At 38.1% G+C, this 26,944-nt stretch overlaps 1 protein-coding gene across 8 annotated transcripts in view; it reads right to left on the bottom strand.

The window, feature by feature from the left end:
• Nucleotides 1–26,944, bottom strand: part of KLHL13 (kelch like family member 13) — a 203,618-nt gene that overhangs the window by 17,567 nt on the left and 159,107 nt on the right. For all 8 annotated transcript variants that reach the window (XM_032391353.1, XM_032391347.1, XM_032391354.1 and 5 more), the window contains 3 exons: nt 26,005–26,146; nt 6,692–6,824; nt 5,944–6,140 (listed from right to left, as the gene is read on the bottom strand). In XM_032391353.1, coding sequence (XP_032247244.1) covers nt 5,944–6,140; nt 6,692–6,824; nt 26,005–26,146 — 472 coding nt within the window. The remainder of the gene's footprint in view (nt 1–5,943; nt 6,141–6,691; nt 6,825–26,004; nt 26,147–26,944) is intronic.

Genomic DNA, 26,944 nt, shown 5'->3' with positions numbered 1-26,944 from the left:
AATAATGGATACGTGCAGTAATGTAACATTTAACAAAATTCATGTACATTACATTTTGAAATATAAAATATGAAGTTTAAAGCTGATTTTAAAAAAACAGCTCATAAGTAGAAAGAACTCTAATTTCATCTGAATATAACACCTGTCTGCGGGAAGCCTGCTTCTCCCTCTCCCACTCCCCCTGCTTGTGTTCCCTCTCTCGCTGTGTCTCTGTCAAATAAATAAAATCTTTAAAAAAAAAAAAAAAAGAATATAAAACCTGGCTGGAATTCCAAAGAAGAGCTGTTACAGACATGAATTCAAATATATATTAGTGTTTTAAAGGATAGAGAAGCAAAAAAAGGACAAAATTTCTCAACCACTTATGAGAACCAATAAAATTGCTTTTAAAAATAATCAAGTGCACATTTAGCTTTCCTTGATATAAAATATTATAAATTATTCTACTGTAATCAAAGAACCTTCCTAGGTCACCCTAAAGGCAGTTCCAGGCATCATAATTTTCCAAGTGGTAGTCTCATTAACATAGTTACTCACTGCTACTATATTAAATTGTTCAAATCACACTCAATGCACCCAAACATTCCATTACCATAACATGATATTTCAATGACAGGCTTCATCAGCAATCTGTGATGTTATTTTGTTGAAGATCAATGCGTTACACGAATAAACTTCCACTTAGGAAAAAAGCAAAAACGAAAACGAGTATCTGCTTTTGTACCCTCAAGGAAAAGCAAAGACTAAGAAGTTAGTTGACAAATTTGGGGGGGGACTCCTCAGATAGTCAATGCACCAGATTCTCCTTCGTGCTATCTAGTTTATTAAAATGGCAGCCTGACATCAACTACAACCAATGCAGAGAGAGAGAAAGCAAGTCCACAGACTGGGAAGAAATCAAATAAGCTACTTTGGGGCAGGGGGGGGGGGGGGCGGGCAGAGGATATAAGAGACATCTTGTCCCAGGCCTCCTTCCACAGGTGGGAACATCACAGGACACAGGGAAGGGACCTTTTGGTAAGAAGAACAAAAAGATGATTAAAAACCAAAAACTTTTCTGTCTCAGTCTTTGTCTTTCTTCAAATTCTAACAGCCATCTGAGGGGAATACTGATGGTGTGTCTCCAGCTTGGGGGATCCAATTGTCTTACTGCTTTGCACTCTGAATGCATGTCCCTTCTTGGATACAATATTACGTATTATAATGGTCATGGGAGAATGGATTGGTTTGAGCCCAGGTTGGGCCTCTTCTTCCCCTACGGAGTCCCACATGGCAGATGGGCAAGAATGCGGTGATTCAAGTTACAGGCAGGAATAATATTTAGAATATTTAACAATCAGCACAGTCTGGGTACCAGCTAGTGAGAATAGATGCTCAACCATAAACAACCAGTATCTGGGTATTACTCGCTGAATGTCTGCCTTGACAATAAGGAAGTCAAGAATGGTTTGGTTGGGGGAGGGGAGGAAGAGTTTTGATTCATTGTAAAATTATCTATACCATTTTTCCTCTGATTTGCATTAAACCTCCCCAAAGGCAAAAAAATTATCTGAAAAAGACATGTTTGTTAATTTTTATGGGCAAATCCAATTTAGATCAAACAAGGAATGTGAAATATAATTACCATACAGGCAATTCTGACATCAAGAAGAACATTCCCAAAGCTTGCTGCTGATATCATCATTGAATAGCAAAAGAAACTGTCTTTTCCAATAACTTATTCTGATTTCCTTCGTTATTCCCTTGAGAGAACTCCTTTTCTCTGCCTTTTGCCTCTCCCATGTATGCACCTCCTTTCTTTTCTTTGTATTTTAAAGATATATGTTATTTGAGAGACAGAGAGAGGGTGGGGAGGGGCAGAGGGAGAGGGAGAGACAGAAAACCTCAAGCAGACTCCCTACTAAGCGTGGAGCCCGATGTGGGGCTTGATCCGGCGATGCTGAGATCATGACCTGAGCCGAAACCAAGAGTGGGACACTTAACCGACTGAGCCACCCAGGCGCCCCTCACCTCTTTTGTTTTCCACTGTCGCTAATTCTTTATTACCCCCAGTCGCCTCAATAAAATTTCTCTACATTTCATTGTGACCTCCCCACCCCGATCAGTGATAATAAATCTACAAGGGGAACCAATGCTATAAACACATCAAGGAAAAAAAACACACACACACACAACTTCAAATGAGTTTAAAGAAAGTCTAAAGCACAATGGCATCTTCCTTCTCTGATTAAATATGCTTTTATAGAAAAAGAAAATGGTTTTTTTGCCGACCTTCATTCTGGTTTGTTTATTCTGGATAACTGTATACTTAAATTATAACATTTCCAGTTCAATGACAAATGTCCTCCTTCAGCAACCTTATGTTAAAACTTGGGTTTTGCTGGCCAGCCTGCAGTCCTCCGTAACAGTAATTCCGTGGGGCAAATGCTAGATGTCACACATTCCAAGTAGCAGACAAATGCTAAACAAACAATTTAACCACAACCTGCTTGTAAATCAGGGAATGGCTGCACAGCATTTAGCATGCTGTAGTTACACAATGTCCTAAAGACAAAAACAGATGTCATTTTTCGGCCCGTAACTAGACGAAGGTAATTTTCCATCATCTCCATGATATACAAGTGAATGTTTTTAGTTTAACAGACAGTTTTACCTACTCTGCTTTACATCCTTTGCTCTTATCTCTTTGTATAGTTTTCTTTTCTACAACTGGCCAGAAAGTGACATAGCGAGAACAAAAGCACCAGATCCCATAAACTATAATACTAATTAACACCTTAAGAGAAAAGCATTACTGCAAAAGATGACCACGTTGGCCGGGGAGTGGTTCTTGTTCTATGGAGCCTGGTGCTCCGTTCTAGAACACTGGTGCTTCTACCTCACCAAAGGTGAGGGTGGCTATATTATCGTATTTAAAGTTATCATTCAAGGGGCGCTTGGGTGGCTCAGTCGGTTGAGTGTCTGACTCCTGATTTCGGCTCAGGTCATGATCTCAGGGTCAAGGGATTGAGCCCCGACTGGGGCTCGGGGCTCCGCGCTCCGCAGGGAGTCTGCTGGAGATTCTCTCCCTCTCCCTCTGCTCTTCCCCCCTTTTGTACTCTCTCTCTCTCAAATAAATAAATCTTTAAAGCTGTCACTCAAAACTACCATAAAAATGTTTTGTGAGTTATTTGCTGAGTCACATTTTCGCCTACATAAATGGTTAAGAATGGGATAGACTATAGATGTACTGGAAGCTAACTTTTCTTTCTAAAAGCTCAAACCCAAGTAGTGTCTTGTTTATGTGAAGTATAATCACACCGTATCATTAAAAACATAAACCTGGGGCGCCTGGGTGGCTTAGTCGGTTAAGCGTCTGCCTTCGGCTTGGGTCATGATCCCAGGGTCCTGGGATCAAGCCCCGTGTCGGGCTCCCTGCTCAACGGGGAGACTGCTTCTCCCTCTCCTCCCTGCTCCTACTTTCTCTCTCCAATAAATAAATAAAATCTTTAAAAAATAAAAAAATAAAAATAAAAACATAAATCTATTCACTCAAAACCTTTGGTTTAAGCACACAATCCTTAAAACATGAGATTGTTCTATTTAAAAACTATCCATAAAACTTAGCTTGTGGGAAAACTCAAAACAAATCTACCTTTGAAAAATACATTATCTCGAAACTTCCAGTTCTTATAAGCAGAAAAGACACCCAAGGGCTACTCTTTTGCCTGATCCACTTGATTGCTGAGAAGGAAACAGGAAATTGTTAAACAGAGTAAGGCTGAACATTTAACTAAGAAATAGAACGCATGAAAGAAGGATAAAGGAAAAGTTGGATTTTATATAATCCTTATGCTAATAATCTACCAACTGTTCTCAAAAATCATCATGGATTCTGAGACGGAATATTTCCACAGTAAAATCATGCAGACATATCCTTAGCAAACAGGATGAAAGACAGGTAAACAGAATGGTGCTAAGAAAAGAGGTGTTTCCTCAGAGCTCATAGAAAGTTCTAAAACCAAGAGAAGGAGGAATAAACTATACCACAGGTAAGCTTTGTCTGAGACAAGCCTCTTCTCCATTAGAAATGGGTTTTAGGATGTCTGCAGAGGACACTAGAAATGAAGAATTTAATCTTTAAGACAATATTAAGTGTTCATAAAAATGAAGAAATTTCCAAACAGGTAAAACACACAGTTATAATAAATGTTTCAAACAGGTGAAAGAATCAACATTCTAATTACAGAAAATTTATCACTATTGCAAAATTACTGTGATGTCATCTTTAAATAAACTTGTTTTAGAGTTTTCTAGAACAAAATTGTTTTCTAATACTGTTACTTTGACAACTGTATGTTTTTATGACTTTTTATAAATCATGCTTTATTCCATTTGGTCCTTTTCTTTCAGGTAAAGGAACAGATCACAACCAATATCTAAAGTTATAAGTACTAAATTCTGGTATTAGAGAAGAAGTTGACAATAAATGTCTATTACTAATGATTAGTTCCAAAGAATCACCACACTGTACCTAGTTTGGCTCAGGATGACCAGGTGTTGCTGAGATCAGTGTAAAGCAATGTTAAGAGTCTATAAATGTAAGCATTAAGTGTTATTACTAAGTTAATTGTTGGACTTGATACCTTTAAAAAATACATGTAATTCAGTTCCTTTTTTCCTCGAGATGAAGCTGTCATATAATATCAGTGGCACAAAACTAGAGGAGAGATGCTGATAGGTCCTAAGGGGAAGGGCCTTGTGTGATTAAATTAAAAGGAAATTTAGTGCTCAGATTCAGTAACGACGACAAACAGTATCATGGGAAATAAACAAACTTCATGCGGGCTACTTATACAATAGCGAATAGGACAACACGAAACTCTGTAACACCACACTGCCTTAAAACCCTGAAAAATAGTTAGTTTTAAAGTTTATAAATAATTGTGAGGCAGTCGTGTGAGTACTTTAAAATGGAAACACACAAACAAAACATATTTTCAATAGCCTGGTTAAATTAGCTGTTGGCTGACTCTGTAAGATAAGGAATAGCTTATTAATAAAATCACTAAGGACATGTTCTCTTGAAACTTAGGGTTTTAAGAACGGGGCTCCCAGTTTAGTAACTGCAAATTTAAAAAAGCTCAACAGCAATTATTTACCAATATTAAAACTGGTATGAATTTAAATCAATTATAGAAAAATGTATTCTCCACTTATTTAATAAATAAGAAAATATATCAAAATTTACCACTGCCATAATTTTCAGTCACAAAAGCAAGCTCTATAAGCTGTAGAAATCTTCTTGGCAATATTTCTTTGCAACCAAAGCATTTCGTTTCCCGGAAGTCAATAATTTAAGGGTCTCAAATAGGGCAGGGCCTTCAGGAACCATGTGACTGCTAAGGAGTTCACTGATTGGTAGTTGTGCCCTCTCCTATCTCTTAAGAGAGGCTAAAAATGATTTAGTAGGTGATGTGTTTCTATGGAACTAAGACTTATATCTTACAGGCTGTCACGTAGTGTGTTACTTCTCAAGACCTAGATCCCGTATTTAAGGAAGAAAAAAAAATTACTGAGCCTAGTTTAAAAGACTTACAGAAGTTCAAATTACATTTTCATGGAATTCCATTTAAGAAAGCCTGCCTGCCTAATATCATGAAGGCAAACAAAACCAGATTAAAATATATAACGTCAGTAAACAGGTTAACATATATATCGTTAGCAAACACTATTCCTGTCTGATGTCATGGGATTACACAGAAGACTTTTATGAAGTGATTCCATTTTATAAAATGGCACCTGTACTGTTTCCCTCTCAACTTCGTTCCAGAACACACCACCTGAGCCCTCTCTCTCATGGCCGAAGTTTCACCTGCCTACATAACAAATTCAGCAGCCTTTCAACAGGCTACAACCGGAGTCTACTGCAGGAAAAGTTCTGAAGATTTGAAAACGCCTTACCCCAGATATGAGAAATACTTTGCAGAAGTCCAAAACCGGCAGAATCTGAAGAAAACTGGCAGCTTCCAGTGTGTCTTGAAGGTTGTCCATGTTAAGAGAAAGCTTTGCGGTATAAATGAAATCAATAATTTTCCTTAAGCCGACTTTGCTCACACCATGAAGCTTAATGCACATTAAATCTTGTTCTTTCATTCCACCTTAAAGAAAAAGACATTCAATTAAATGGGGGTGGATAATTTAATTAAGGTCAAACTCACTTCTGCTGCTAATTAGATGCAATAAAATCAAGGAAAAGTTTTATTCTATGTAAGCATTCATGTCAGAGTCAGACTTCTGCATATTTTACAGTTAAAAGAGAGTACTTAAAAAGGAATATCTCTATACTAATGGAAGTCGTATATAATGCGAGTGCTTCCAAAATGTTCTCCTGTCACTTCATATGCTTTGATGGATTAAAGACTGTCTTAGTCAGACCCAGAGTCTCTAGTAGAGCATTCAGATGTGTATCTGGAAAAGAGAAGTTGTGAAACAAAGATGGACAGAAGTATGAAAAAGGCACATTCATTTCCCAAGTTTAAAAAGCACCACTTACAACTACACATACCAGGTGTATATTCCTTTTGAGATGATTTCTTCTTGGAAAGACACAGATCAAAAGAACTGAATTTCACTTTAGAAACAAAAATATGTAAACATGCATTTTTCAGATTGTTTTAAGGGGGGTGCAGAATTTAACAAGCTAACTTACCTGTGAACATGGCCTTGAAGTAATCACTAGCAGAGGCCATCATGACTCTATGCACAGGGAAGGCGTCATCGGTGTCGCCTGGCATCAAAGTCACATCACAAAGCAATCCTTCAAGTCGAAGCTGGTCAAAGCCCTACGCCAAGAGCAGGAGTTGAGTCATTAATCAAGGTTAAGTGGGTATGCAGATTTCTGCCCACTAAAATTCTGTGTATGTATTAACGGGTGTGTTAGAACATAAAACCAGTAGAATAATTACTCAGAAGAAAACTGAACAACTTACTTGATGTGTGACGATGTCTATTTAATTCACAGTAGGAAAAGGTAAAATGAAGACTAATGTAGATTAAGAGCACATATGGAAAGAGCATAGAGTATATATATTCACTTATTTACACAACTATTGGCTTTATCTTATTTTGAAAAGAAATTACCACGTACGCTTTCATTTTCCCATGTGCAGGATCAGGGTGGGAGATAACATGCTTTCTGTAATAATATGTTTATAGTTCTTCTATAGTGCATTCCGGACACACCTTGTTTTTATAGTTTTTGTGGGTGTTTTTGTTTTTTTTTTTTGCTTTTTAGGGATTGATTTATTTATTTGAGAGAGCGAGCGAGCACGGGGGGTGGGTGAAGGGGCAGAGGGAGAGAGAGAATCTTAAGCAGGCTCCACGCCCAGTGCAGAGGCAATGTGGGGCTCCATCTCACAGCCCTGAGATCATGACCTGAGCCAAAACCAAGAGTCGGACACTTAACTGACTGAGCCACCCAGGCGCCCCTAGTTTTTGTTTTTTTTGAGAAAGAAAGGTATAGAGAATCTGTGTTAATTGCAAGATAGGCATTCCTTGCTACTAACTAGATTGTTCCATCTCTTTGAGAATTAGGGATTGTCTTAGATATCCTTATACTCGGCACATTGCTGCTGCTTGGCCAATTATCTTTCAGGTTTCAAGCTTGGAATTTAATTACCTTTGGAAAAAAGAGCCCAGGTAGCTCTGACATGGGACATAATTGTCCCCAAAATGCCTAAAGTTCAATGGAGAAGTAATAGGCTGGCACCCACGATTCAGGGGATGGACAGGGCTCTTGCGAGAAGAGGGCCTATCGGTTAGCTCTTCCACTCACTCCTGTGATGATCCCAACCTATGACAAATAGGCAGACGTTCCTTTGGTCTATTCTTGGGAGAAGGAAACATTTTAAGATGATAATCGGCCAGTAAAATGCACAAAAGGGAGACAATATGTAATTTAATACTCAGGCTCAAAAATGAAGATTTCAGCAAGATTTACTCTATAGTTTCAAATGGTAATATATTATTATTAAAAATCATGAAGATCCTCATACAAGCTACCTTCTAATATATATTGTAATGTAATAATGTAACACAACAAGAACTAACAGCAAAGAGTACTCCATCCCCTTCACATTTTAATGACCCCAAATAAAACTTTTATTTAAAGTTGTGTTTCACGGATTTAAGAAGCAAAAGGCATGACATACTGAAGAATGCAGTTTGAGAAATATTGATCCTACACATATGTATAATATAAATCTCAGTCTAAACATCTTCTCATCATAATTTTTAAATTACTTTTTAAAGAAAATGCTTGAATCTACAGAACTGGAACTTCAAAGAGATAATGTGATCCAGCCACTTTCTCTCTTGAGAGAGATATAAATATTTTTATTCCAAAAATATTTATACATTATACATATACTTTAGAACAGGATTATGTATCATATTTTTCTTTCTCCAACAGTGACTGACATATGTTTTTGTTCACAAATATCAAATCTTTCACAAATGCCTCTTTTCTTCTATAAACACAAACATTATATACCCCACCCTTGATATTTTCCATTTTCCCATTGCTAAATGATCTCCAGCCTCTGTTATTTAGAAAAGTAAAGGTAAAAAGCGATGTCCATTTTAGGGGAATAGTCTCACGCAGAAGGCAAAGAGTAGCTCTTTGAAAACTCATATATGGAGTCAAAAGTGCAATAGGCTTAAGAGGACTGCCTTTCAAAGGTAGACAAGCACTGGGAAGGACTGAAAGTGACCACTGGGGTGGGGACGGGATGGTCAAGAAGATGGCGGGAACCATCAGAAGAGTTGAGGGACTAGCATGTTTGCATTCCCCACTGCCTGGTACACAGTTGGCACTTAATATATGTTTGATTTATGTTCAGTTACTGCAGGAACAAACAACTCTGATTTTACCAAGAAGCCACCACTTGGTATTTTAAAACCATGGGGTCATGTTGAGCAGAACTTTAGTTTTGGGCCAAGCTAACCAGAAACCAGGCACTTTATTTGGGAAACTTCTCCCAATAATAAAAACTAATTGCACCCACAGTGTTTCTTTGTATTAAACTGTAATGGCTAAGATGAGAGAAGAGGAATTGAACCAGGGTCCGGGGGTGGGGGAAGGTTGATTTACAAAGGCTTGGCTTTTTTCTCCCTCAGATAAATTGCAGGTTTTTAAAAAATTAAATATATGCTTGTTATAAAAATACAAGATATAAATTGAAAACTAAAACACCATTTCTACATACAGGAAGTAATTATTGTTAACAGTTTAATATATATACGTCCAGGCCTCTTTCTTTCTTTTTTTTTTTTTTCCTAAAGATTTTATTTATTTATTTATTTAGAGAGAGCGTGCGCGAGAGAGAGCGCGAGCAGGGGGCAGGGAGGTGGGGGAGAAGGAGAAGCAGGCTCCCGGCTGAGCAGGGAGCCTGACATGGGGCTCAGTCCCAGGACCCTGGGATCATGACCTGAGCTGAAGGCAGGTGCTCAACAGACTGAGCCACCCAGGCGCCCCTCCAGGCCTCTTTCTATACATACACATAATGTATCATTTGCTTGTACGTATAATAGGATTTTTTAAAGTGGAATATTATACATATTATTGTGCATTTTTAAAATTCACTTGAGCACATAAAATGGACAGCACTCTATACACACAAATCTACTCCATTCTTTTTAGGGGATGCACAGTATTCCATCATGGCGGCATACCATTCATTATTCATCCGTTCCCCTCTGGACACTTAGGCTATCTCTCAACTTTGGCCATTACAAGCAATGCTGTAACAGACCTTCTTGTACATATACTTACCTGTGTAGGTAGATCTGTGGGAGGTATTCATAAAAGTGGAATTGTTGGTTTGAAGAAAACGTATTTTTAAAGTTTGAATAGCTACTGGCAAGTTCAAGCCTATGGTTTATCTCGGGAAACGGATTATACCTTGGGTACTAGCAAAAAAGATGTCAAAATACCAATGAAGTGAGACTAGGTACTGTATGCCACCTTGCTTTATTTTTATCCATGAAAAAAAATTCGGAATCTTCTCTAAGGTATATATAGATAATTATCTGTGAAAGGCAATCATGACTTATTCTGTCAAAAGCAGTGATTGTATCCAGTCAGTTATTTTCTTCCACTAAAAACAACAATAAAAGCCCAAGAGACAAACAAACTAAAACCTCAGTTCATTTGCTAGCCCATCTGTCTTGAAAATATTCCTACAAGTATTTTATACTGGGAATTGAGTAATGTAAGTAGGCTCCATTCCTATTCCTTATTATTCCTTCTTTTTCCTTTCGAACAAAGGAATAGCTAATGCTTCCTGTATCATTATCTGTGTCCTTTCTCATTTTGTCCATATTCTATTAAGATACTGCTTGTTGAGGTATATACTCAATCCTCAAAATCTGGACGGCTCAGCTAAGGCTTTTACCTGCTTCACAAATCTGATCATTTTGCTGCCCTTTGCACTATCTTAAAAAAAAAAACCAAATCCTCTCCCTTCTTCAGTATGATCTGGCATCCCCAAAGAAAGGAAGCTGAAGCTCCAAGACCACTTCTAGTGCATTCTGAGTATCTTTTATTCTAAGCTTAATTTATCTACCTTTGGCAAAGTGTCTGTTTCTGTGAGGTTCTGCATTTATTTTCACTGCATATGAAGTAGTTTCCCTATCTGTATATTTCACAAACTTTATTTTCAAGTGCATAAATGAACAATCCCACCATCCAATTCCATATTTGCCCATTTTATTCCTGATTATTGCTATCTTTATCCAAATAAGATCTGTCAATCCAAATTGTTTTCATACAGATTCGAAATATCTTGTTTGCATGCTGTTATCTGTATATCCCAGCTCTGCCTCAAGAGAAAAAAACTAAAGTTCCTTCTACAGCATATTCTGTTGTATAGAAGACAGTCATTTCTCTAAACAACTTTTATACTCTAATCTTGTGAAGGCACACATTCGAAGAAAAGGGGAGGTTATTCTCCCCCACAATTCTCACTTGCCCTGTATGTATCCACCTTTTGCTTTCACTCTTTTTTTTTTTTTTTTTTTAAAGATTTTATTTATTTATTTGACAGAGAGACACAGCAAGAGAGGGAACACAAGCAGGGGGAGTGGGAGAGGGAGAAGCAGGCCTCCCAAGGAGCAGGGAGCCCGATGCGGGGCTCGATCCCAGGACCCTGGGATCATGACCTGAGCCGAAGGCAGACGCTTAACGACTGAGCCACCCAGGCGCCCCTGCTTTCACTCTTATAAATCTCTTGCCCTATTTAACTCTGGGAAGACTCTCAAAGATGCCTTGATGGGCAGCTGGCTCAGTCGGCAGAGCACGCAATTCTTGATCTCAGGGTCGTGAGTTTGAGCCCCACGTTGGGTGTAGAGATTACTTACTAAATAAATAAAAAGATACCGTGCACACTTAAAATGTGTCCTTTTATTATAAAATTGTTTTCTTCCACCAGATTTGTATTAATTCCTCTCGTCAAAATTCTATAAAGTCTATTGTCTCTTTCTGTGTGCTAGTTCACCAAACACTGATACAGCTCTGCTTTACACAAAATGGCGCCAAGTTTCCAGTGAGTCTTTTAGAGTATCTGTAAAGTGGTTCCTGTTGCTTTAAACTAAACTTTTTTCTGCCCCAATCCATATCTTAGTTCTTTATTTTTCTATTTCTTCTGGGCCTTGGGTTCCATTGATGTAGAGATTATTATCTGTTTTTGGTTTCTTTACTCTAATGTTTCCCTTTCCCCCTCCTATAAAACTCCCCACATCTATTTTTTCTTCTTCTTCTTCTTCACATACTTTTGGGGGGGGGGAAATTTCAAATCCTATTTAGTAGAGGGAGGTATATATGTAATACCTGAAGGACTGAGCCATTTTAAATGAGTTTGATAAATTTTTAAATGGTCACATTAAAACAGAAGGGGATATGCGTTGACATTACACAACTACAGTATAGAAACCATATGAGCTACAAATAATTACTACCAAAAGTTGGTTGGATGTCAATAGCTTTCACATTCAATATAATGTCATTTTGAAAAAAGTTAGATTGATAATTTTGGGTATTAAAAAGCAATCTGATAAGCAAATCTTTCCATTAAATTCTGCACTGGAAGTAACTTATTAGCATATTGTATCAGTTTTGATCAGTATAATTTTGAAAAGGAAGTGGGATAAAAAGGAAATGCATCCTGAGAAGAACAATAAAGATTATTAATGGAAAATATGTTTTACAAACAAAGATAAAGGAACTCAAGAAAAGGTTAAGGAATGGGCTTATTCCAATCTTTAAGTAAATGTAATGTATTTGATCAAAACAATACCATATCCATGTTTTTATGATACTGTTCTTCATTTAATTCCGAGGACAGAAAAGGAACAGATGCATGTTTAAGGCAAAAGAGAGATACAGACTGGATATAAAAGTTTCTATTAATATGAATTAAACTGTGCTCTTATTATATGACACAGCCTGGAGTTTAAAACTTCTAATGGCTTTCTATCAGTGTTATATCACAATATAGAAATTTAAAGATTTTTTGCTTTGTTTTGCTTTTTAAGATTTTAAATAATCTCTATACCCAACCTGGGGCTCGAACCCACAACCCTGAGATCAAGAGTCGCACGCTCTACCAACTGAGCCAGCCAGCCACCCCTGGAATTTAAAGATTGTTTAATCTGGCCCCGGCTCAACGGTTCAACCTTATTTTTCATTATTTCCCTAAGTACTCTGACCCACTTTATCAGGTTGTTGTCTAGACTGGCTCATTGGTAAAAACCAGGCTTACCTCTTTTCTAATACCTTTATTTATGCCATTAGTTTTCACACAGAATATCCTCCCTCCTTCAAAGCCTACTTCAAATCTGACCTCCTTTGTAAAGCTACCTCTAACCAAATCTCCAAAATAATCAGGCACCTTTAGTCGGAGTCTCACAATTTAGCATTTAATTATATCCTATAGATTTTTGTTTTCAGCGAAGATGAAGTAACAGGCACTGGATTTGCCTTACCTCTTGAAGCAACTTAAAGCCAGACAAAATATATGAAAAAAAAAAAGTTTAAAACTGCACGAAGGAGAAGGGAAAGATGAGAAGCAAGTTAGATGAGCCCCATGATTGTTCTGGACTTTCCAAGACAGAGGTATAGGGAGTAGGAACGCAGGCGAAGCCCAGCGTTCTCTCCTGGTGAGTGTTGAGGGAGTTAAGACAGCTAGGTTTGTAGGGCAGAACACTGGAGAAGAGATCTGCATAGAGAGGGGGCTACGGAGATCAAAAAACAAATAAAATAAAGTAAAATAAAATGAAATAAAATTTTAAAAAGTCTCCCTCAAGTATTCAGGTGAGTACTGATAAGTGTATTTGTCTGGGGAAAGAATCACCCAGAAGCAACACAAGAAAACACACCAAGGCTCACAAGGGCTGAGCATAACTCATTCAAACCACCAAAATGGAAACCTTATGATTCTAGGGCCTTAGGCAGAGGACTCGTAAGTATCTGCCTCAGTACTGGGAAGTAGTTTGCCCCAGAATAAATGCTGTTCTGGTACTACCACACAAAGCTTAAAAGTTAATGAAAAATAGGTTAATAATAGCAAAAGAATTGGGGAAGGAAATCAGAATGCAAAGTATGACCAAACTGATGGTGAGCCCTCCACCCTACCCCCTACTTCTTCCCCCAATATATCCCAACCTGGAATTAAGGTACCATGTCGCCTGGAGGCAGTCATCTGGGAGCAGACAGAGGAAACTCCCAAAGCTCAGAGAGAGTGGAGAAAATCCATTTTACTTGTATTTCCCTCTGCTCTTTTGAGTCCCAATCTCCAGGCAATTCCAAGGCTGTGTTGGTGGCAACAGTGACAGTGGGGGTGGCAAATGCCGAGAACCGAGGGAAAAGAAGCTTCCTCTTTGATCAGAGGACCTGTGATTCCTCTGCAATAAATACCTCTCTGTATTTGGACCAGGATCTGGGTTCAGTGGCGGTCAGTGTATGGCAGAGCAGGATAAATAAAACCCAGCTTTCAGGCCAGAGGACCACAAAGAGAGCCCTAGAGAACCGGACAGTACTGGGGAGATGGTCAAGATGGAGGAGCATGGAAAAGAGACCCTGCAAAGCTCCACACCATGGAATACTTCTCAACAATAAAAAGAAACAAACTACTGATACACACAACAAAGTGAATGGATCTCAGAGATGTTAGACGAAGAAAAAGAAGCTTCCAGACTGTCCGATGCCATTTATGTAATACTCTCAAAAGGACAAAACACTGTGACAGGAAACAGATCAGTAGTATCCAGGGTTTAGAGGCGGAGATGAATGTGACTACCAAGCAGTAACAAAAGTACGTTGGGGCAACAGAACAGTCCTGTATGAACTGTGGTGGTGATTACACAAAAACAATATATTTGTTAAAACTCATAAATGGAGGGGCTCAGTCGTTACGTGTCTGCCTTCAGCTCAGGTCATGATCCCAGGGTCCCGGGATGGAGCCCCGCATCGGGCTCCCTGCTCAGCCAAGAGCCTGCTTCTCCCTCTGCCCCCTGCTCATGCTCTCTCTCAGATGAATAAAGAAAATCTTTAAAAAAATAAATAAAACTCGTAAATATAAAATAAAAACCAAAAAACAAACTCGGGGGCGCCTGGGTGGCTCAGTCGGTGAAGCGTCTGCCTTCGGCTCAGGTCATGATCCCGGGGTCCTGGGATCGAGCCCCGCATCGGGCTCCCTGCTCAGTGGGAAGCCTGCTTCTCCCTCTCCCACTCCCCCTGCTTGTGTTCCTGCTCTCGCTGTGTCTCTCTGTGTCAAATAAATAAATAAAATCTTTAAAAAAACACAAAAAACACAAAAAACAAACTCATAAAGGTATAGCCCAATAAAAAATCCATTTTACTGTATGTTAATTTACAAAATAAACATGTAAACATGTATGTTAATTTACAAATAAACAAAAGATTTGCCAATTTAACACTAGCTGAAAGAAAGCTGGCATAGGGGCACCCGGCTGGCTCAGCTGGTAGAGCATGCAACTCTTGATCTCAGGGTTCTGAGTTCAAGCCCCATGTTGGGCATAAAGCTTACTCAGAAAAAAAAAAAAAAGCTGGTATGACTATAATATCAGACAAAATAGATTTCAGAGCAAAGAACATTTATTACCACTCTCAGCTTCCTCCTTCGGAAACTAGAAATAGGAGAGTAGATTAACCCCAGGGCATCTGGGCGGCTCGGTTGGTTAAGCATCTGACTCTTGATTTCATCTCAGGTCATGATCTCAGGGCTGTGAGATCGAGCCCCACGTCAAGCTCTGCGCTGGGCATTGAAGTCTGCTCAAGACTCTCTCTCTCTCTCTGCCCTCCCCCCGCCCCATGCCCGCATGCATGCTCTCTCTAAAATAAATAATCTTTTTAAAAAAGAAGAGCAGATTAATCCCCAAAAGCAGGAAATGGAAATAATAAAGATCAGAGAGGAGATTGATGAAATCAATTGATTTCATTGATTGATGAAAACACAGAAAGAGAAAAAACAATAAAACCAAAAAACCTGGTTCTTTGAGAAGACCCATACATTTGATAAAACTCCAGCCAGACAGATTATGGAGATAAAGAGAAAAAATGCAAATTACCAATACCAGGATTGAGAGAGGTGATGGTACTAGAGACTGTATAGCTTTTAAAAGGATAATAAGTAAATATGAACTGTATGCCAATAAATCGGACAACTCAGTTGCAATGGATAAATTCCTTGAAAGATACAAGCTGTTAAAAGATTACTCTAGAAGAAATCAATAACCTGAATAGCTATATGTCTAACTATAAAATTAAATTTTCACTGGTGAATTCTAGCGAACATTTAAGGAAGAAATAACACCAATTCTACACAAACATATCCAGAAAATTAAGAGGAGGGAACATGTCTCAACTCATTATCCTAATGCCAGCATGATCCTAATGCCAAAACCAGACAAAGGTAAGAAAACTAATAAAACGAAAACCAAAATTCTTCATGAGCATAGATGCAAAAATTCCTAAAATTTTAGCAAATAAAATTTAATAATATATAAAAAGGATAATATATCACGACCAAGTGGGGTTTATTCCTGCAATGCATGGTTGCTTTAGTGTTCAAAAATCAATCACTATAACTCACAATATTAACAAATTAAAAAGAAAAATGATGAGATCATCTTGATAGGTGCAAAAAAGTATTTGACAAAATCCAACATCCATTTCTGATTAAAAACACGACACAAAACTCTCAGCAAATAGGAACAGAAAGGAACTTTTCTTCAAACCTAGAGTTAACATCATATTAATGGTGAAAGAATGAATGCTTTCCTCCCTGATGTCAGCAAAAAAGTAAGAATGTTTACTCAGCTACTTCCATTCAACATTTCTCTGGAGTTCCTAGGCAGTGTAGTAAGGCAAGAAAATGAAATAAAAAGCATCAGATTGGAAAGAATGAAATAAATATCTTTATTTATAGGCAAAATGATTGTCTATGTAGAAAATCCTACAGACTCTACAAATAAAGGCTCCTAGAGTAAGTTGGTTTATCAAGGTTGTAAGATATAAGCTCAATAATCATTAACAAACTGTATTACTCTATACTAGCAACAAACAATCAGAAATTGAAATTATGTATTACAGCACATTTAACTATCAGTTGGTATGTGCTAGTCGTCTCTATGACTTCAATGTATGCTAAATAACAACAACAAAGCCTCATTTGAGAGAGCAGGGTAATAATATACTAAAGTACACTAAAAGGAAAGGTGGTAGACTCTCTTCCAACTGGTATCTTAAAGATACACACTCAATTGTGGAAGTAGTAGGTTAACTTATTGTACCCTATCCTGAGTACCACAAAAGCTAGTCCCAAGAAAAATTATACATTCATTTCTCTATACCCTAGCTGCCATTTAGGTAACTGAAATAAAGAAATAAAAAGTTTCATTTTGATAAAAGGTTCAACAATCTAGATTATTTGAGCTCTTCTTTTATACAATACAATTTACTCTAAAATCTTCATGCCTTCTTCTTTTAACCGAAGTATAGTTGACACAGAATGTTACATTAGATTCAGGTGTGCAATATAGTGATTTGACAAGTTTATATGTTACGTTATGCTCATCACAAGTGTAGCTCCCATCTGTCACCATACGACACTATTACAATACCACTGACTATATTCCCTATGCTGTACTTTTTATTCCTGTGACTTATCCATTCCATAACTGAAAGCCTTTACCCCACCCCCCCTTACCCATTTTGCTCAGCCCCCCAACCTTCTCCCCTCTGGTAACCATCAGATTGTTCTCTGTTTACAGGTCTGTTTCTGCCTTTTGTTTGTTTGGGGTTTTTTTTTTTGTTTTTTTTTTTTTTTACATTTTACATTTAAGTGAATTCATATAGTATTTGTCTTTCTCTGGCTTATTTCACTCAGCATAATATCCTCTAGGTCCATCCATGTTGTCACAAATGGCAAGAGCTCATCCTTTTTTATGGCTTAATAATATTTCATTATATATGATTCATACATTCATATTATATATTTCATTCTATATAATATATAATGAATTTTATTCTTAACAGAAATAGAATTATACAGAAATATATATGCATATTATAATGAAATATTACTGTATGTAATATATATTAAGTAATACATATATATTAATACATGTGTATCTCCCACATATTCTTTGTCAATTTATCTATTATGCCTCCCTTTCTTATGTTAATACATCTTTATTTTTTAATTTTTTAAAGTAAATTCTATCCCCATCATGGGGCTCGAACTCACAACCCTGATATCAAGAGTAACATGCTCTACTGACTGAGCCAGCCAGGTGCCCCAACAATACATTTTTAAAGTTGTTTATTTTATGATCATAAAGTTTTAAAATTGGGTACAGTTCATCAACATGACATGATAAGCAACCCAAATGTCTACCTTAGCATAAACATTTCATAAAGTTAGCCCACTGGAAGTCAAGACAAGTTAATTTGTATACGCTCTTGGGATAATTCATTTCTTTAACATTGTATTACCTAGATAATAATTTGAGACTATAAAATGATCTTTTACAGGCTTTACAACTAAAATTGGATAGGAAAAAACAGTAAATAGATAAAAATGGAGGAAAATATAGGAAGAACAATCTGGTAGGCACCAGTCTTAACATGAGAAAATGCCAATTAGGAGCCTAGACACGCAGAGCAAGGAGGCATTTGGAAAACTCTATAGGTCTGAGTAAGCATAGCCATCAATCAGGAAATAATTTGTTTCTACCTAGAATGTTTCTAAACATTCTACAATTAATATACACTGCTACCAGCTGAAACATGGTACTACAGTTATGGCCTCCTTGTCTTAAAAAGCATGTGTCCAACTGGCACTTAACATTTTTTCTCTGTTTTGTTTGTTTGCTTTTGTTTTTTCCAATTTTGATAGGGGAAGGGAAGTAGGGCAGAGAGGCAGGAAGACTTTCTTCATAATTCTACTATTTCTATCAAGAATAAAATCTTTATGGGGCGCCTGGCTGGCTCAGTCAGAAGAGCATACAGCTTTTTTTTTTTTTTTTTTCGCTTTAGTAGACTTTTTATTACAAAGCTGTTAAGCATAAAGTGATAGATCTTTTCTCTCTCTTTAGTTAACATGGGTAAATGTTCATTTAGTAATGTTATCTCAACTGGTTTATTGCTGACATTTGTTAGTGAGTGTGTAATATTTCGTTAACTGGTAGGCTCAAGTTATGAGTTAATACTTTGAGGACAGCTCATCTGTGTGTGACTTCTAGATCACTATTTATCTTGGGGTTGTGAACTTGAGCCTCGAGTTGAGTGTAGAGATTACTTTAAAAAAATCCTTAAAAAAAAAGAATAGGGGCGCCTGGGTGGCTCAGTTGTTTAAGCATCCAACTCTTGATTTCGGCTCAGGTCATGATCTTTGGGTCGTGAGATCGAGTCCTGCGTCAGGCTCCACATTTAGCACAGAGTCTGCTTAAGATCTCGCTCTCCCTCCGCCCCTGCCCCCGCTCTCTCTCTCTAAATAAATAAATAAAATCTTTAAAAAAAAAAAAAAAGAATAAGGGGCGCCTGGGTGGCTCAGATGGTTAAGTGTCTGCCTTTGGCTCGGGTCATGATCCCAGGGTCCTGGGATCGAACCCCACGTCAGGCTCCTGGTTCAGCGGGGAGCCTGCTTCTCCCTCTCCCTCTGCCTTTCCCCCTGCTCATGATCTCTCTCTCTCTCTGCATCTCTGTGTCTCAAATGAATAAATAAAATCTTAAAAAATAAAATAAAATCTTTACTATATCATTCACAACAAATTGTTAGCCTTTGTTAATGTTTTTACACTTACAGTCAATGAAAACTTAATATTTACAGACATTATATTTAAAAAGATAATACAGCTTAGAGCAAGGTTAGAAGAAACAAATTACAAAAACAGATTATAAAAACAAATTTGCAGTCAGAAAACCTGTGTTCAAGTCCTAGTTGTTGTCACTTACTGGCTATGTGATCTGGGCAAGCCTCTTAACCTCCCCAAGCTTCAGTTTCCTAATCTACAAAATGGAGAGAATAATTCTTGCTTTTTCTACCTCACAATATTGTTTAAAGTATCACAAGGCAAGTATATATGAAAGTTATTATAACTGCCATCCAAATTCATTTATTCTGCCAATAATACCAATAATAGCAGTGAAAAGCACTATTTCCTCTGTGCCAGGTGATGGGCTAGGCTCTTTATATGTATTATCTCTTTGAATGACCATAAGTCTTACAATAATAATAATAATGGACACTTATTAAGCATTCTCCATGTACCCCAGAACGCGATCACAGGCATACAGAAACAACAAATTAGATCCTAGATGTTGTGAATCGCACTGATAGGTCATATTACCAAGGACTAAGAGGGAGGAAGAGAAGAAGCTGCTAACTCTGCCTGGCTCCCACAAACTCTAGCTTCAAAAGGCAATTAAAGTAGCTGTCAGGGGAACAGGCCCATGGGGAGTGACTGTTTTCAGAAGTCCCACTCTGCAGGATTACCCATTATATAACTGTCGTGGGAAGGACATGAGTTTAGGGCAAAACTAGAATTCCAGTTTTATCACTTACCATTTAAGATGGATAATTATGAATAAACAGGGGTTTATTAAAAACAAAAAGTAAAATAAGGGCAGTTCAGGGACAGGAAATGGGTGCAGAGCCTGAAGTGTGCAAAAAAAATGTATGTTTAGAGAATAGTGAAAAGTCAGAAGTCTTCCAGGTGTTTGCCTTGACCATCTGTCCTATGAACTCTACTAAGGTTAAGCAGAAGCAAAGATCATATGATTGAAATGATAAAGGATAGGGGTTTGGCAAGGCAGCGATGACAGAACAACAAGGGACTATAAAACCAAAGGTGCTGAGCAAAAATGCTTGCCAATCATTTCTCATAAGGGATTTGTATCTAGAATATATAGAGAACTCTTATGACTGAATAAAAAGATAAATAACCCAACCCAAAATTGGGAAAAGGATCTGAATAGACAGTTCTTAAAAGATGACAGACAGGGGTGCCTGGGTGGCTCAGTTGGTTGGGCATCTGCCTTCGGCTCAGAATGAGTCCCGGGATCGAGTCCCACATCGGGCTCTCTGCTTGGTGGGGAGTCTGCTTCTCCCTCTGCCCCCCACCCTGCTCTTGTGCTCTCTCTCTCTCAAATAAATAAATAAAATCTTTTAAAAAAAAGATGATAGACAAATGGCCATAAGCACAAATGAAAAGATGGTCAACATCATCAGCAATCAGGGAAGGACAATGCAAAACCACGAGATACCACGTCACACCTACCAGTATGGCTACAATCAAAAAGAGATAATTAGTGTTGGCAAGAATATGGTAAAATTGGAATCCTCATGCACTGTGGGTGGGAATGTAAAGTGGTGCAGCCACTTTGGAAAACACCCTGGCAGTTCTTCAAAAGTTTAAACACAGAATTACTGTATGAACTGGCAATTCTACCCCTATGTATATATGAAAGATAAATGAAACCATGTCCACACACACACTTCTCCATGAAGGTTCACAGCAGCATTATTCATAATAGCCAAAAAGCAGAAAAAAACCCAAATGTCCATCAATGGATGGATGAATTTTTTTTAAAAAGTGGTATATCCATACAATGGGATAGTATTCAGTCATAAAAAGGAAAGAAGCACTGAGACAGGCTACAACATGGATGAACCTTGAAAACATGATGCTAAGTAAAAGAAACTGGTCACAAAAGACTACATATGATGATTCCATTGGTAGGAAATGTTCAGAATAGGCAAATCTACAGACAGAGAGTAGATTAGTGGTGGCTTAGGTTCGGGGAAGGAATTGTAAGTAGATGCAGAGTGACTGCTAATGGACACAAGGTCTCTTTTTGAGCAGATGATAATGTTCTACAATGGATTGTGGTGATATTTGCAAAACCCAGTGAGTATACTAAAAACTAAAACCACTGAATTGTGCACTTTATGTGGGTGAATTAGATGGTATACGAATTATATCTCCATAAAGCTGTTATTTTTAAGGCACGAAGGCGCCAAGGAATAGTACGATTCAATGGATTTCCGTAAAATGGGGCAGTAAAAGAAAAATGCTGACAACGTGGGATAATAGGTGAAGCCAAAGGATGGAAGCTTTCCATGGGAAATAACCATATCTATAGTAGCACTACAGGAGTGAAGAAAATGAGATTAGTCCTTGATTTTACCAGTTACTACTTAAGCAAACCCTGGTTAACCTTCCTTAATTGAGTGAAAGCAATTTGCACTGCCTAACTCCATCATGGATTCTCTGGGGATCTGTTCAAGGTTCTAGGAATCCAAACCTATTAGGTATCGCCATTCTTTAGGCACTTTCTTTGACAGCCAAGTTTGCAAAAGCCTGTTTAACGGAGATGATTAATCTGCAAGAGCAGATCAAGCCAACGCAGATGGATGTCTTATGTGGCACACCCACCACTTCAGATCAGCTACATTTTCTGACACCTTCCATGTTTGGCTCAAATGGAAGTAAAAGAAAATGGATATTTATGATGCACCTTACTTTCCCATAAATTGTCACATTTAATCCTCACGTCTCTTACCCATTTTATAGATAAGGAAACTGGCCCAGAGAGGATGGAGGGCTCCCAAAGTCACATAACTATTGGTAAAATTAGGATTCCAGGTTTGGCCTAAACTCATGTCCTTCCCACTAGAGTTATGCAGTGGGTAATCCTGCAGAGTGAGACTTCTGAAAACACTTTCTCCCCATGGGTCCCTTCCCTGACAGTGACTCTCAATGCCTTCTGAAGCTGAAGTTTGTGTGATTGCTAATTTTAAAACAATGATAACATTTACACATTAAACACTTCTCCAACTTGTTCCCTTGACAATCATACACCTAAGATTAGATGGGGGGGGGAGTTCTCTGTTAGTGCTGCTACTTAAAAATCTCCCTTTGTGAGAACATCATTTTTAATGGACTTTTAAAGAGAGCAAACTTTGGCAATAGCGATACACAGTGGTAGCTCTATGCCACCATAGAAAATAGTATAATAATAAAAAATGTCAGCTGATGAAAGATCACCTTTAACTCCATACAAATTCTCTAGTTACTTTCACATCATTGTTCTTTCCACCAGCCGGGACCAACAAAGGCTAAACTAAAACATAATATAGCTAAGGGTCTAAGACCCAGCCATACTGGTTTTGTCAACAATTATACACACACACACACACACACACACACACACACACACACACACATATATATATATAACTTTTTAAAAATTTCAATTCAATTTAATTAACATATAGTATAGTATTAGTTTCAGGGGTAGAATTTAGTGATTCATCAGTTGCATATCACACCCAGTGCTCATTCATTACACCACGTGTCCTCCCTAATGCCTATCACCCAGTTAGCCCATCCCCATCCCCCTCCCCTCCAGCAACCCTCATTTTTTTTCCCCATAGTTAAGAGAACAATTATCTTTTTTAAACTACACAGGTTATACACAAAAATATTTCCATTGTAAAAAAAAATTAAACAGTGCAGGATCGTACAGAGCAGAAAGTATAAGACAACATTCACCAGCCTCCCTTAATGTTTCCAGACCTTTTGCTGTGCATTTACATTCATATATATATTGTATAGTCTTTCTCTTTTTTAAAAAAGATTGATTTATTTATTTGAGAGAGAGAGAGAGCACGAGCAGGAGGGGCAGAGGGAGAGGGAGAGAGAATCTCAAGCAGACTGCGCTGAGCATGGAGCCCAACACAGGGCTCGATCTCACGACTCTGAGATCATGACCTGACCCGAAACCAAGAGTCGGGAGCTCAACCGACTGCGCCACCCAGGCGCCCCATTTATTGTATAGTTTTTCTACCAATAGATGGGATTATACAATACATACTGTCCTGTAACTTTAACAGCTTTATTGAGATAGAATTGATATACTATACAATTCACTTACATATAATGAAAAGTTCAGTGGCTTTTAGTACATTCACAGATAATGTGTGCAACCATATCCACAGTCAATTTTAGGATATTTTCATCATCTCAAAAAGAAATCCTGGACCCTTTAGCACCCTCGTATCCTCTCATTCTCTCCACCTGTAAGCAACCACTAGTCTACTTTCTGTCTCTATAGACTTCCCTCTTCTGGCCATTCTGTCTGAATGAAATCATGTAAAATACGGCCTTCTGTGACTAGCTTCTTTCACTAGCATAAAGTTTTTAAGGTTCATCCATGTTGTAGCGTGCATCAGTACTTCTTTCCTGTATAGAGCTGAATAATATTCCATCATGTGCATATGCCATATTTGTCCTGTTACTTTTTTCATTTAATATATTCTTTCCATTCTTACACACAGATCTACCTCACCCTCTTTGGTGACTGCACAGTAGTACATAGTTGTTATACCACATAATTTATGTAAGCATTTCCCTGTTGATAGATATAGAAGCTACTCCTGATGTCTCCCCATTAAAGCAATTAGCTTATCACCCTCATATGATATGTAGGGAGAAAGGGAGAGGCCATCTTTCTCGGCAGAAGAAGGACCCTGTCTCTAGAACAGTGGTTCTAAAGGTATGTTCCCTGGTCTTGCAGCATCACCTGGGAACTTGTTAAAAATACATGTATCTGAGGGGCGCCTGGGTGGCTCAGTCGGTGAAGCGTCTGCCTTCGGCTCAGGTCATGATCCCAGGGTCCTGGAATCGAGCCCTGTGTCGAGCCCCGCGTCAGTCTCCCTGCTCAGCGGGGAGCCTGCTTCTCCCTCTCCCTCTGCTACTCCCCCGGCTAGCTCTCTGTCAAATAAATAAATAAAATCTTAAAAAAAAAATACACGTATCTGAGTTTTTGATTCAAAAACTCTGGAGCAGGGCCCAGTGCTCACTGTTTTAACAAGCCTTCCTCCTTGTGATTCTGAAATGCACTAAAATTTGAGGCCCACTGCCCCAAATCTGTATCACTACACTAAAGTGGCTTCCATTATTTAGTTTAAAGTTCATTTAAAAATTAGCAGGAGCACACACATTGGCTTTAACACAAGACTATGGGCATGGATGGGGTAGATGTACTGGGGGGGGGGTAAGTCTTTTTTTCTTTAGAGAGATAACTTTAATATAACAAAAAAACCCTCCTCCTCTCAGACTTTTCCTATCTGCTTGACCCCTCATTCTCTTTTCCCATAGCCTTGAACAGCCAACAATTAAACCATTTACATAGCATTGAGATGCCAGGAATTGGCAAGCTTCTCCTTCCTGACCCTCACATCTCTGCTGATGAGACCCACAGGACAACAAACCATAAAACCCAGCTCCCATTACAAACCACAATAATGGAAGATATGATCTCATGGAATTACAGATGGGAACTAGAATGGAATGTAGAGATCTCCTAGTCAAGACACATTGTGGAGATAAGACAAATGAAGCCCAGCAAAATTACGTGCCACAACAAAGCCGCAGAGCGAGCAGAAGGTCTCCTCTCTTACTGGACTGTACGCCAAACACTATATACTATATACTGCTTTACCCTAATGGTCACTGACCAGGAATATGCATGAAATTCACCTGGGGAGATTGCTTGGAAAAATACATTCAGAAAAATTTCTTTTCTTTATCTTACTAGAGGGAACACTGATCTAATTTGCCTATATCTAGAAGACATTGAGGGACATCCAATAGTATATTGTTTCCTAATTCAGCCATGCCCACAGAGGTCAGGGAGTGTCCATAACTGCCGGAAGTACTAGGCCTGCTTATCCTTAGGCTAATTAGCTCCACATTGCAGTTTTTGATGGGTTGGGGTTTTTTTGTTTTTGTTTTTGTTTTTGTTTTTTGGCTTTCTACTGTATTTCCGTCCTCTCCTTTGAGGTCACTTACTACCTCTTACATCTACCAGTGTGTTTGCATCCAGCCATCCTTATCTACACTCCCACACCTACTACTGTCAATGTGAGCTGAGACGCCAAATAAATATGATCTTCAGAACTATGATAAAGGTGACAGTGAAGCAGGTCATGAGTGAGGAACTAGAAAATTCAGCATAGGGATTTGTGATATTTATATTGGCTGAGACAAAATGGAAAGTCAATGCTGCCAGACATAACATTCTGTAAGCAAAGTGGCCGACAGCAAGACCTCCTTCCTACAAACAAAACAAATAATGAACTCTGGGTTTTGGGTTTTTTTGTTTGTTTGTTTTTTAACATCAGGAAGGTATGTAGTTTTCCCCTCAAGGTTTCTTCCTGATGTTTGCTTGCTCTTTTTTTAATTAATAAACTCAATTATTTTAGAGCAGTTTTAGGTTCACAGCAAAATGGAACAGCAAGTACAGAGGGTTCCCATATGCACCCTGTCCACACACATGCATGCTCCTCGCCCCCCGCTATCGACATCCCACACCACAAACACTCTGAGTGGTTTTTAAATCCATTTAAATATTACAAAAGGGACAGTTTAGATTACCTGTAACACCACAGAACTGTGGGTATTGCTGGTAAAGATGCGTGTGGTTCCTGCCTTGGAAGACTGCAAATGGGATGAGAGACCCATTTCGCTGCTTCCAAGGGACAATTTCATGTGTTGGTCTTCCTCTTCCACTAGAGATCTGAAAATGTGTATAAATCAGAAAGAAAGGCAAGTTAAAAGTTGATATATAATTCACAATAATGGCATTGTTTAGAGTAATAATCAGTCACTAGTGCCAATCATTTGACTATGGAATATACTGAATTTTGTTTTGTTGTGCTTTAGGATGATACCATTCTACACCCTAGAAGAAATTATATTATGTATTTGTAAAAAACTTTTCAAGGTCAGAAAAAAATTAGAAGTGAGAAATCAACCTAAAAGCTGGTTCAAAACTACATTCACAAAGGGTCTTTGTATTTTCAGTGCAAGGGTAATTGCTTTTGGTATTGTACTGTTTAGGTAGCAAGAACATCAAATTGTGTTATTCATAGTTAAAATTTCTTTGGAATACCTAATTTGAGAAAGATAAAAATAATAGCTATCAGTTATTGAATAGTCACTATGTATCAGGTACTTGCCCAGAAATTTACAAACATGACCTCATATAATCCTTAAAACAATCCAATGCAATAGGTACTATTATTATTTCCTTTGTATGAAGGGCAGGGAAAATGAGCTACAAAAAGGTTAAAAGTAAGTCACCTAAGGTCACAAATTTATTAAAGTAGTTGGGTCAGGATTTGAATGTAAGTCTAGTGTGATTCCAAACTCCAAAGACCCCATTAATAAAAGTCAAAGATTAACTGTGACAGTAATACACTGCTTCCTCTTCTGTAATTAGTTATAGTTCTAATCAACCCCCAACGTAACAAAAACTTTTACACCTGACATAATTTCTTTTCCCAGCAGTATCTCTCACTGATCATTTTGGGAT

This window comes from Phoca vitulina, unplaced genomic scaffold (assembly GCF_004348235.1).
Source record: "Phoca vitulina isolate PV1807 unplaced genomic scaffold, GSC_HSeal_1.0 scaffold62, whole genome shotgun sequence".
In the NCBI taxonomy this organism is placed as follows: Eukaryota; Metazoa; Chordata; class Mammalia; order Carnivora; family Phocidae; genus Phoca; species Phoca vitulina.
The sequence above is the reverse complement of the archived record's forward strand: the minus strand, read 5'-3'. Positions and strand labels throughout refer to the sequence as shown.